Below are 12,802 nucleotides of genomic sequence, written 5' to 3' on the forward strand. Positions count from 1 at the left end.
TGTGTATGCATATGTAGCACTGGTTTGCGAAAGCAAAACAGGTGTATACAACACATCTAAATGCATGTTCATAATTAATGTTTTTGTGTGTAACGCAGGCGTATGATTGAAATGCAATATGTGTATGTAAAACATATGTGTATATAAATTTTGGTATTGAATGTGACACTGAATGTTAATGCAACAGGTATGTGTACATAACCAGGTATATGTACGTAACATGTTTGTATATGTAACAGGTATGTGTTTGCAACAGGTACCTGGCAGAAGATCAACTGAAAGGACCCAGCAGAGTGGAGATGTACATCCGGGCTCTCACCAAAGGATGCCGATGTGTCGAGTGTGAGTGACTGGCTTTGTTTCTATTTTACAATTGAGAGAGAGAGAGAGAGAGAGAGAGAGAGAGAGAGAGGGGAGATTTATGTAACTGACAGCTTGGAAGGGTGTTGGTCTTGTCTTACTAATCTAGTCATTTGTTTTATTTCTTCATTTGCTGTTTATGAATACGTTAATTGATACAAATGATAACATCATTCATTAACCGTCACACTGGAACTGAAGTGCACCGTGTGAGCACAGTATAAGCTTTAAGCTTGTTGATGCCTTTGTTTGCATTGTAGTCATGTGTTCTGTTGAGCAATTTGATTATTTGAATCAACTGAATGGTGGTGGAGTGTGTAATTGACTGTTGGTGGGGTGTTGAGTAGTGGTAGTGTGTGTGTAATTGACTGTTGGTGGGGTGTTGAGTGGTGGTAGTGTGTGTGTAATTGACTGTTGGTGGGGTGTTGAGTGGTGGTGGTGTGTGCAGAGGACTGCTGGTGGGGTGTTGAGTAGTGGTAGTGTGTGTGTAATTGACTGTTGGTGGGGTGTTGAGTGGTGGTAGTGTGTGTGTAATTGACTGTTGGTGGGGTGTTGAGTGGTGGTGGTGTGTGCAGAGGACTGCTGGTGGGGTGTTGAGTGGTGGTAGTGTGTGTGTAATTGACTGTTGGTGGGGTGTTGAGTGGTGGTGGTGTTGAGTGTGGTGTGTGCAGAGGACTGCTGGTGGGGTGTTGAGTGGTGGTAGTGTGTGTGTAATTGACTGTTGGTGGGGTGTTGAGTGGTGGTGGTGTGTGCAGAGGACTGCTGGTGGGGTGTTGAGTGGTGGTAGTGTGTGTGTGTAATTGACTGTTGGTGGGGTGTTGAGTGGTGGTGGTGTGTGCAGAGGACTGTTGGTGGGGTGTTGAGTGGTGGTAGTGTGTGCAGAGGACTGCTGGTGGGGTGTTGAGTGGTGGTAGTGTGTGTGTAATTGACTGTTGGTGGGGTGTTGAGTGGTGGTGGTGTGTGCAGAGGACTGCTGGTGGGGTGTTGAGTGGTGGTAGTGTGTGTGTAATTGACTGTTGGTGGGGTGTTGAGTGGTGGTAGTGTGTGTGTAATTGACTGTTGGTGGGGTGTTGAGTGGTGGTGGTGTGTGCAGAGGACTGCTGGTGGGGTGTTGAGTGGTGGTAGTGTGTGTGTAATTGACTGTTGGTGGGGTGTTGAGTGGTGGTGGTGTGTGCAGAGGACTGCTGGTGGGGTGTTGAGTGGTGGTAGTGTGTGTGTAATTGACTGTTGGTGGGGTGTTGAGTGGTGGTGGTGTGTGCAGAGGACTGCTGGTGGGGTGTTGAGTGGTGGTAGTGTGTGTGTAATTGACTGTTGGTGGGGTGTTGAGTGGTGGTGGTGTGTGCAGAGGACTGTTGGTGGGGTGTTGAGTGGTGGTGGTGTGTGCAGAGGACTGCTGGTGGGGTGTTGAGTGGTGGTAGTGTGTGTGTAATTGACTGCTGGTGGGGTGTTGAGTGGTGGGGTGTGTGTAATTGACTGTTGGTGGGGTGTTGAATGGTGGTGGTGTGTGCAGTGGACTGTTGGGATGGGGCGGACAACGAGCCCGTCATCTATCACGGCCACACACTGACCTCCAAGATCCTCTTCAAGGACGTCATCCACGCCGTCAAGGAGTACGCCTTTCAGGCCAGCCCGTCAGTACTCACATAGTTTTCTGTTTGTTCACCGACCTTCTTCAGTTTGATGCAGTTTATTTGTAAACTGTATCTTCTTCTCTCTTTTCCTTTCAGTCAGCTGGTTTGGATATCACTGAATGTGTGTGTGTGTGTGTGTGTGTGTGTGTGTGTGTGTGTGTGTGTGTAAGGACGTACAAGTCCAAATGATATATTGCACGCAGGACAGGCAACAGTAAGTCATACCAGCACACAGTGTGTGAGGAATGTAGAAGGTGAAGAAAGATGTTGGTGTGGTCAGGTACCCAGTGACGCTGTCTCTGGAGAACCATTGCAGCATGGAGCAGCAGGATGTGATGGCCAAACACCTGCAGGACATTCTTGAGGACATGATCTGGTCCCCGGAAACCCCGCTCACTGCCACACCCTGCCCGGAGGAACTGATGCACAAAGTCATCATCAAGGTCAGAGACGTCCCCACCAACAGAGGGAACTGTTATGTCTGTCTCTTTCCCTGCCTCTCTTTCTCTAATGTCTTTTGTTGTGTGGTTTATACACAGTTCCCGCATCTTTTTTTCATAGTTGTTATTCCTTGTTTTGTCAACACATACAAGGCAAGGCAAGGCAAGAAGTTTATTTCAGGTGTGAATGGGTGATAAGTCATGCGTCAGGTCAGGTCCCATATCCAAGTGGAGACAGGTAGAAGGTATTTTGTATAGCCGAGTAGATTTTGAAGGTTGCACCAAAATTCCTTCACATAAATATTAATTTAAAAGAATGATAGGCTTTCTGATCTAATGATATCATTATAACTGTTAAGTATAATCTTACTGAATTTTGATAACATAAAAAACTATAATCCCAAGTATTAGGATATGTTCAAAATTTTTTTTTAAATTGATGAGATTAATGGGAGGTAGATCACTTGTGACCGATTTAACTGAAGATTGTTGCCAACCCAGCTGCACATGCTTTAGCATAACCATACATGTGCATAATTACTTGCAATATTTTTACCATTTATACCACAACTTAATAGTTTTTGCCATTAAAAACGCCCTATTAACCTTGTTAAAAGTTTCTCATAGTCGAAAATGGCAAAATATAATCTCTTTTTTTTTTAGTAAACTGATGGTCTGACGTTGAAAAATCCCTTCTGAATCCAGCTTGTTCCTGTCCCAGTATACCTGAACACTCAATATATATTTTCAGATGCTCATAAAGTATGCTTGTAAAGAATGTACCAAAACAAGACAACATTGTGATCCCGCGATAGTTTTTTGGGTCATCAGAGGATCCTTTGTTTTTAAAAATCAGTCTGATTACTCCTTCAGTCCAGTCAGATGGGACCTTGCCAGTCAACAGCACAAGATTGGATAATTTAATGTGTATGTATTTACCATTTTAACATTTGAGGCTTTAAGAAATAAATTAATAATGTTATTCAACCCACCTACCTTATTGGTTTTAACTTCAAAGTGCATTTAACAACCTCAGCTTTTGATATCAAATCATGGGACTGTTGGTTGGAGTGATGGCCTCGAGGTTACGCGTCCGCATAGGAAGCGAGAGAATCTGAGTGCGCTGGTTCGAATCACGGCTCAGCCGCCGATATTTTCTCCCCCTCCACTAGACCTTAAGTGGTGGTCTGGACGCTAGTCATTCGGATGAGACGATAAACCGAGGTCCCGTGTGCAGCATGCACTTAGCGCACGTAAAAGAACCCACGGCAACAAAAAGATTGTCCCTGGCAAAATTCTGTAGAAAAATCCACTTCGATAGGAAAAACAAATAAAACTGCACGCAGGAAAAAATACCAAAAACATGGATGGCGCTGTAGTGTAGTGACGCGCTCTCCCTGGGGAGAGCAGCCCGAATTTCACACAGAGAAATCTGCTGTGAAAAAAAGAAATACAAATACAAATGCATTGAGAACAGGATTTTCCTGCAAACTTTCTTCCAAAGCATAATCGGTTACATCGTTACCACAGCCCTTCAGATTTCTATTTAACAAACTCCAGTACGTTTTACGTAACCATTTTACGTAAGCGTCCTGTATAGACAACACTCCTATCATTATTGTCTAGTGTGTCATCAACAGCATTCAGTTCATTGGAGGATATATCAGGCATTGTAGGTTTCAATTAACTGGGCAGTCGACGTCACAAAACATTTAATCAAAATCCATCACACAAAATTCTTTCACAATTTCCAGCATAGTGTGTGAAACAATCATATAATCCACCACTAATGCATTCTTACACGTCACAATATCCACCCTGGCATTAGTTCCCACTCAACCGTTCACAATAACCAACTGGCATGTTCTGTGGAGGCTAATTATATCATTACCCATGCTATTTGTTTGCCTGTCCTCAGAAGTTCTATCTGGGAGGCCGACATCATCTAAGTTCGTACCATTATCAACGTGGTAATCATGTTTTGAGGCACTGTGATGTGAGGATGGCATCATGTGGTATGAGGATGACGTCAAGTATGATGTGAGGTGGACGTCATTCGTGTTGTGACAGGGTAAAAAACTGCCGCTGTCTATGGAGGGAGCAGGAGGGGACGAGGTTAGCGACGAAGACGAATCTGCCGACGCTGGACAGACGACCAACAACAACAACGGTAACAACAACAACAACAAGGAGGGTGAGGAAGGGGGCAGGCCGGAGGGGGGCCACAAGAAGATCAAGCTGAGTCCTGCACTGTCCAGACTGACGGCCATGAAGAGTGTGGGCTTTAAAGATCCGGACCAGGCCGTGGCTGTGGGTAGGGACTCCCTCTGTCTCTCTCTTTCCATCCATCCTTCTCTCTCTCTTCTCTCACTCTCACTTTCCATCCATATTTCTCACCTTTCTCTGTCTCTCTCTTTCCATCCATCTTTCTCATGCTTCTCTGTCTCACTGTCTCTTACCATCTTTCTCACTCTTCTCTGTCTCTCTCTTTCCATCCATCTTTATCACTCTTCTCTGTCTCTCTCTTTCCATCCATCTTTATCACTCTTCTCTGTCTCTCTCTTTCCATCCATCTTCCTCACTCTTCTCTGTCTCTCTCTTTCCATCCATCTTCCTCACTCTTCTCTGTCTCTCTCTTTCCATCCATCTTTCTCACTCTTCTCTGTCTCACTGTCTCTTACCATCTTTCTCACTCTTCTCTGTCTCTCTCTTTCCATCCATCTTTCTCACTCTTCTATGTCTCTCTCTCTTTCCATCTTTCTCACTCTTCTCTGTCTCTTTCCATCCATCTTTCTCACTCTTCTCTGTCTCTCTCTTTCCATCCATCTTTCTCACTCTTCTCTGTCTCACTCTTTCCATCCATCTTTCTCATGCTTCTCTGTCTCACTCTTTCCATCCATCTTTATCACTCTTTGTCTCTCTCTTTCCATCCATCTTTCTCATGCTTCTCTGTCTCTCTCTTTCCATCCATCTTTATCACTCTTCTCTGTCTCTCTCTTTCCATCCATCTTTCTCATGCTTCTCTGTCTCTCTCTTTCCATCCATCTTTCTCATGCTTCTCTGTCTCACTGTCTCTTACCATCTTTCTCACTCTTCTCTGTCTCTCTCTTTCCATCCATCTTTATCACTCTTCTCTGTCTCTCTCTTTCCATCCATCTTTCTCATGCTTCTCTGTCTCTCTCTTTCCATCCATCTTTATCACTCTTTGTCTCTCTCTTTCCATCCATCTTTCTCACTCTTCTCTGTCTCTCTCTCTCTCTCTCTGTCTCTCTCTCTCTCTCTCTCTCTCTCTCTCTTTCCATCTTTCTCACTCTTCTCTGTCTCTCTCTTTCCATCCATCTTTCTCACTCTTCTATGTCTCTCTCTCTCTTTCCATCTTTCTCACTCTTCTCTGTCTCTCTCTCTCTTTCCATCTTTCTCACTCTTCTCTGTCTCTCTCTCTCTTTCCATCTTTCTCACTCTTCTCTGTCTCTCTCTTTCCATCTTTCTCGTGCTTCTCTGTCTCTCTCTCTCTTTCCATCTTTTTCACTCTTCTCTGTCTCTCTCTTTCCATCCATCTTTCTCATGCTTCTCTGTCTCTCTTTCCATCTTTCTCACTCTTCTCTGTCTCTCTCTTTCCATCTTTCTGACTCTTCTCTGTCTCTTTCCATCTTTCTCTGTCTTTTTTGTCTCTTTCCATCCATCTTTCTCACTCTTCTCTGTCTCTTTCCATCCATCTTCCTCACTCTTCTATGTCTCTCTCTTTCCATCCATCTTTCTCATGCTTCTCTGTCTCCCTCTCTCTCTTTCCATCTTTTCCACTCTTCTCTGTCTCTTTCTTTCCATTTTTCTCACTCTTCTCTGTCTCTCTCTCATTCCATCTTTCTCACTCTTCTCTGTCTCTCTCTCATTCCATCTTTCTCTCTCTTCTCTGTCTCTCTCTCATTCCATCTTCCTCACTCTTCTCTGTCTCTCCCTTTCCATCCATCTTTCTCACGCTTCTCTGTCTCTCTCTCATTCCATCTTTCTCACGCTTCTCTGTCTCTCTCTTTCTTTCCATCTTTCTCTCTCTTTCTTTCCATCTTTCTCTTCTGTCTCTTTCTTTCCATCTTTCTCTCTTTTCTCTGTCTCTTTCCATCCATCGTTCTCAATCTTCTCTCTCTCTCTCTCTCTCTCTCTCTCTCTCTCTCTCTCTCTCTCTCTCTCTCTCTCTCTCTCTTTCCAGCTTTTCACTCTCTCTCTCCCTTTCTTTCTATTTTTCTCACTCTTCTCTGCCTCACTTTCTTTCTATCTTTCTCACTCTGTCTCTCTCTTACCATCCTTCTCACTTCTCTGTCTCTCCCTATTTCTCTTTCTTTCCGTCTTTATCACACTTCTCTGTCACTCTTTCCATCTTTCTCACTTCTCTGTCTCTCCATATTTCTCTTTCTTTCCATTTTTCTCTCTTCTCTGTCTCTCTCTTTCTTTCCATCTTTCTCACTCTTCTCTGTCTCTCTCTCTCTTTCCATCTTTCTCTGTCTTCTCTGTCTCTCTCTCTCTCTCTCTCTCTCTCTCTCTCTTTCCATCTTTCTCTGTCTCTCTCTTTCCATCCATATTTCTCACTCTTCCCTGTCTCTCTCTTTCCATCTTTCTCACGCTTCTCCGTCTCTTTCCATCTTTCTCACTCTTCTCTGTTTCTGCCTTACTTTCCATCATTCTCACTTCTCTTGTCTCTCCCCATTTCTCTCTTTCTTTCCATCTTTCTCACTCTTCTCTGTCTCTCTCTGCATCTTTGTTTACTTGCCTGTCTGTCTATTTATCTGCCTGTCAAGAACAGCATTGATATATGACACAAGAAATGAATTGCTTAAGTTAGTGGGTGATATATTGCCACCAGTATATTTTCCATTGTTTGTTGTATTTATTTTGTTCATTATAGATTAACTCCGATACAATCACATAAGACTGTTTTTAAAGTCTTACGATATATTAACAGTTTGATGCTAACTGGAAAGAAAATGTGAGTTTCAAGGGTAAGATTCAGAACATATATTTTCTGAAATGAGAATGTTGGTGATGTATGTGGATCTATTGTTAACACATAAACTGTAAATGATATCCCGATTTTCAGGATAACACAGAAATTGATGTTTATCGTCTGTTGAATCATGTGCCGTTTATTCTGTATGATTTGTCTGTGCAGGTGAACAGACTTGGTTAACATTCAGATTTGGTATATTGGGTGTTTTTGTTCATTCCAGTCGATGTAGATCGCAAAATGATCATACTGGTGTTTGCCCATAATTTATTGGTGCTAAACAGTAATGTGCACGCACGTCAGAAGGACTCAACAGTTTAACTACAGTGAATGCTCTTTTGGAGAACTCAACTGGGGGAGTGTGTGTGGGAGGGGGATCGGGGAGGGGGGGCATGGAGGGGGGACGAGTAATTATAACAGTATGTTTGTCCATAGGAAAGCTATTTCCAGCTGTCTATAAAGAGCCTGATGGATGGACGCATGGTGTGGACCTGTGGCGTTGCCAGTCACTCAGTGCTGTGTTTCAGACGGACAGTTCCTGGTGTTTTCCCTGGGGGAGAACAAGGTGGACAAGCTGATGGGGACCCAGGCTCTGGGTCTGAACCGGGTAACCCACAGCAAACTGATCAGGACCTATCCTGCAGGAATGCGCACTGACTCCTCCAACTATGACCCAGTGCCGGCCTGGAACAATGGCTGTCAGATTGGTGAGACATAGCTGACCTGCCCTGCCTTCCCTGTCCTGACCTGTCCTTCAAGTCCTGTCTTGTGTTGTCTTTTGTTATCCTGCCCTCTCCTGTCCTGTACGGCAGGATGACTTGTCCTGCCCTGTCCTGTCCTGTACTGCAGGATGACTTGTCCTGTCCTGTGCTGCAGGATGACTTGTCTTGTCCTGTCCTGTCCTGTACTGTAGGATGTCTTGTCCTGTCCTGTCCTGTACTGCAGGATGACTTGTCCTGCCCTGTCCTGTCCTGTACTGCAGGATGACTTGTCCTGCCCTGTCCTGTCCTGCAGGATGTCTTGTCCTGCCCTGTCCTGTCCTGTACTGCAGGATGACATGTCCTGCCCTGTCCCGTCCTGTCCTGTACTGCCGGCTTGGCTTGTCCTGCCCTGTCCTGTCCTGTACTGCAGGATGACATGTCCTGCCCTGTACTGCAGGATGACATGTCCTGCCCTGTCCCGTCCTGTCCTGTACTGCCGGCTTGGCTTGTCCTGCCCTGTCCTGTCCTGCACTATCACGTCCAGCCCAGCCCTGTCCCGTCTTGTTTTGCCCTGCCTTGCCCAGCCTCCACTTGTCCTACCATGCCCTGCTATGTCCTGCCATGTCCTGTCTTGTCCTACCAGCCTGGCTTGTTCTGTGTGTTGTTCAAGCCACACTGATTCCATCACTTTGCGATAAATTGTGCAAGAAAAAGAGTGCAACACGGCACATCAAGCCACATGATAGGACAACTCAGCACAGTGTAGAACAGAACATGCAGAACAGAACAGTGCAGAACAGTGTAGAACTGAACAGTGCAGAACTGAACAGTGTAGAACTGAACAGTGCAGAACAGTGTAGAACTGAACAGTGCAGAACAGAACAGTGTAGAACAGAACAGTGCAGAACAGAACAGTGTAGAACAGTGCAGTGCAGAACAGAACAGTGTAGAACTGAACTGTGTAGAACTGAACAGTGCAGAACAGAACAGTGCAGAACAGAACAGTGCAGTGCAGAACAGAACAGTGTAGAACTGAACAGTGTAAAACTGAACAGTGTAGAACTGAACAGTGCAGAATAGTGTAGAACTGAACAGTGCAGAACAGTATAGAACTGAACAGTGTAGAACTGAACAGAACAGTGCAGAAAAGAACAGTGTAGAACTGAACAGTGCAGAACAGTGTAGAACTGAACAGTGCAGAACAGAACAGTGTAGAAAAGAACAGTGTAGAACTGAACAGTGCAGAACAGAACAGTGTAGAAAAGAACAGTGTAGAACTGAACAGTGCAGAACAGTGTAGAACTGAACAGTGTAGAACTGAACAGAACAGTGCAGAAAAGAACAGTGTAGAACTGAACAGTGCAGAACAGTGTAGAACTGAACAGTGCGGAACAGTGTAGAACTGAACAGAACAGTACAGAACAGAACAGTGTAGAACTGAACAGTGCAGAACAGTGTAGAACTGAACAGTGCGGAACAGTGTAGAACTGAACAGAACAGTACAGAACAGAACAGTGTAGAACTGAACAGCGTAGAACAGTGCAGTGCAGAACAGTGTAGAACAGAACAGTGCAGAACAGAACAGTGTAGAACAGTGCAGAACAGTGTAGAACAGAACAGTGTAGAACAGTACAGTGCAGAACAGTGTAGAACTGAACAGTGAGAACAGTGCAGTGCAGAACAGTGTAGAACTGAACAGTGTAGAACTGAACAGTGCAGAACAGTGTAGAACTGAACAGTGCAGAACAGTGTAGAACTGAACAGAACAGTGCAGAACAGAACAGTATAGAAAGAACAGTGTAGAACTGAACAGTGCAGAACAGAACAGTATAGAAAGAACAGTGTAGAACTGAACAGTGTAGAACTGAACAGTGCAGAACAGTGTAGAACTGAACAGTGTAGAACTGAACAGTGCAGAACAGTGTAGAACTGAACAGTGCAGAACAGTGTAGAACTGAACAGAACAGTGCAGAACAGAACAGTATAGAAAGAACAGTGTAGAACTGAACAGTGCAGAACAGAACAGTATAGAAAGAACAGTGTAGAACTGAACAGTGCAGAACAGAACAGTGTAGAACAGAACAGTGCAGAACAGAACAGTGTAGAAAGAACAGTGCAGAACAGAACAGCGTAGAAAGAACAGTGTAGAACAGAACAGTGCAGAACAGAACAGTGTAGAAAGAACAGTGTAGAACTGAACATTGAAGAACAGAACAGTGTAGAACAGAACAGTGCAGAACAGAACAGTATAGAAAGAACAGTGTAGAACTGAACACTGCAGAACAGTGTAGAACTGAACAGTGCAGAACAGAACAGTGCGGAACAGAACAGTGCAGAACAGAACAGTGCAGAAAAGAACAGTGCGGAACAGAACAGAACAGTGCGGAACAGGACAGTGCGGAACAGAACAGAACAGTGCGGAACAGAACAGAACAGAACAGTGCGGAACAGAACAGAACAGAACAGTGCGGAACAGAACAGTGCGGAACAGAACAGAACAGTGCGGAACAGAACAGAAAAGTGCGGAACAGAACAGAACAGTGCGGAACAGAACAGAACAGAACAGTGCGGAACAGAACAGTGCGGAACAGAACAGAACAGAACAGTGCGGAACAGAACAGAACAGAAAAGTGCGGAACAGAACAGTGCGGAACAGAACAGAACAGTGCGGAACAGAACAGAACAGAACAGTGCAGAACAGAACAGTGCGGAACAGAACAGTGCGGAACAGAACAGAACAGTGCAGAACAGAACAGTGTGGAACAGAACAGAACAGTGCAGAGCAGAACAGAACAGTGCGGAACAGAACAGTGCAGAACAGAACAGTGCGGAACAGAACAGTGCGGAACGGAACAGAACAGTGCGGAACAGAACAGAACAGTGCGGAACAGAACAGAACAGTGCAGAACAGAACAGTGTGGAACAGAACAGAACAGAACAGTGCAGAACAGAACAGTGCGGAACAGAACAGTGCAGAACAGAACAGTGCGGAACAGAACAGTGCGGAACAGAACAGAACAGTGCGGAACAGAACAGAACAGTGCAGAACAGAACAGTGCGGAACAGAACAGTGCAGAAGAGAACAGTGCGGAACAGAACAGAACAGTGCAGAACAGAACAGTGCAGAACAGAACAGTGCGGAACAGAACAGAACAGTGCAGAACAGAACAGAACAGTGCGGAACAGAACAGAACAGTGCAGAACAGAACAGAACAGTGCGGAACAGAATAGAACAGTGCGGAACAGAACAGAACAGTGCAGAACAGAACAGAACAGTGCGGAACAGAACAGAACAGTGCGGAACAGAACAGAACAGTGCAGAACAGAACAGTGCGGAACAGAACAGTGCGGAACAGAACAGAACAGTGCGGAACAGAACAGAACAGTGCGGAACAGAACAGAACAGTGCAGAACAGAACAGAACAGTGCGGAACAGAACAGTGCAGTGCAGAATAGAACAGTGCAGAACAGAATAGTGCAGAACAGAACAGTGCAGAACAGAACAAAACAAAGTGCACGGTGCAGAACAGAACAGTACGGAACAGAACAGAACAGTGCGGAACAGAACAGTGCGGAACAGAACAGTGCAGTGCAGTGCAGTGCAGAACAGAGCAGAACAGAAGAGAGTTCAGTTCAGCTCCTCAAGGAGGCGTTACTGCGTCAGACAAATCAAGATGCGCTACACCACATCTGCTCACAGATGCCTGACCAGCAGTGTAACCCAACGTTCTTAGTCAGGCATTCAGGACAAAAAAGAGTAAAGTAAGATACATAAATCGTGACAAGCAGCATGCTTCTTTCCCCTTTCTCTCCCTCTCCCGTCCCCCCCCCCCTTTCTCTCCCTCCCCCCCCCTTTCTCTCCCTCTCCCGTCTCCCCCTTTCTCTCCCTCTCCCGTCCCCCCCTTTCTCTCCCTCTCCCCCCCTTTCTCTCCCTCTCCCCTCCCCCCCCTTTCTCTCCCGTCCCCCCCCTTTCTCTCCCTCTCCCGTCCCCCCCTTTCTCTCCCTCTCCCGTCCCCCCCTTTCTCTCCCTCTCCGTCCCCCCCTTTCTCTCCCTCTCTCCCCCCTTTCTCTCCCTCTCCCGTCCCCCCCTTTCTCTCCCTCTCCCGTCTCCCCCTTTCTCTCCCTCTCCCGTCCCCCCCCTTTCTCTCCCTCTCCCGTCCCCCCCTTTCTCTCCCCCCCCCTTTCTCTCCCTCTCCCGTCCCCCCCTTTCTCTCCCGTCCCCCCCTTTCTCTCCCTCTCCCGCCCCCCCCCTTTCTCTCCCTCTCCCCCCCCCTTTCTCTTCCTCTCCCCCCCCCCTTTCTCTCCCTCTCCCGCCCCCCCCCCCTTTCTCTCCCTCTCCCCTCCCCCCCCCCTTTCTCTCCCTCTCCCCTCCCCCCCCTTTCTCTCCCTCTCCCGTCCCCCCCTTTCTCTCCCTCTCCCTCCCCCCCCCTTTCTCTCCCGCCCCCCCCTTTCTCTCCCTCTCCCCCCCCCCCTTTCTCTCCCTCTCCCGCCCCCCCCCCCTTTCTCTCCCTCTCCCCTCCCCCCCCTTTCTCTCCCTCTCCCGTCCCCCCCTTTCTCTCCCTCTCCCCCCCCCCTTTCTCTCCCTCTCTCCCGCCCCCCCCCTTTCTCTCCCTCTCCCGCCCCCCCCTTTCTCTCCCTCTCCCGGATCTCTCCCTCTCCCGCCCCCCTTTCTCT

General features: G+C 46.6%; 1 protein-coding gene across 5 annotated transcripts in view; it reads left to right on the forward strand.

Moving 5' to 3' along the window:
- The window catches only part of LOC143286827 (1-phosphatidylinositol 4,5-bisphosphate phosphodiesterase delta-4-like), a 135,485-nt gene that overhangs the window by 109,219 nt on the left and 13,464 nt on the right, over nucleotides 1-12,802 (forward strand). For all 5 annotated transcript variants that reach the window (XM_076594642.1, XM_076594644.1, XM_076594645.1 and 2 more), the window contains 5 exons: nucleotides 257-342; nucleotides 1,871-1,991; nucleotides 2,272-2,434; nucleotides 4,502-4,745; nucleotides 7,955-8,134. In XM_076594642.1, the coding sequence (XP_076450757.1) occupies nucleotides 257-342; nucleotides 1,871-1,991; nucleotides 2,272-2,434; nucleotides 4,502-4,745; nucleotides 7,955-8,134 (794 nt within the window). The remainder of the gene's footprint in view (nucleotides 1-256; nucleotides 343-1,870; nucleotides 1,992-2,271; nucleotides 2,435-4,501; nucleotides 4,746-7,954; nucleotides 8,135-12,802) is intronic.

Source organism: Babylonia areolata, chromosome 10 (genome assembly GCF_041734735.1).
Source record: "Babylonia areolata isolate BAREFJ2019XMU chromosome 10, ASM4173473v1, whole genome shotgun sequence".
NCBI lineage: Eukaryota > Metazoa > Mollusca > Gastropoda > Neogastropoda > Buccinidae > Babylonia > Babylonia areolata.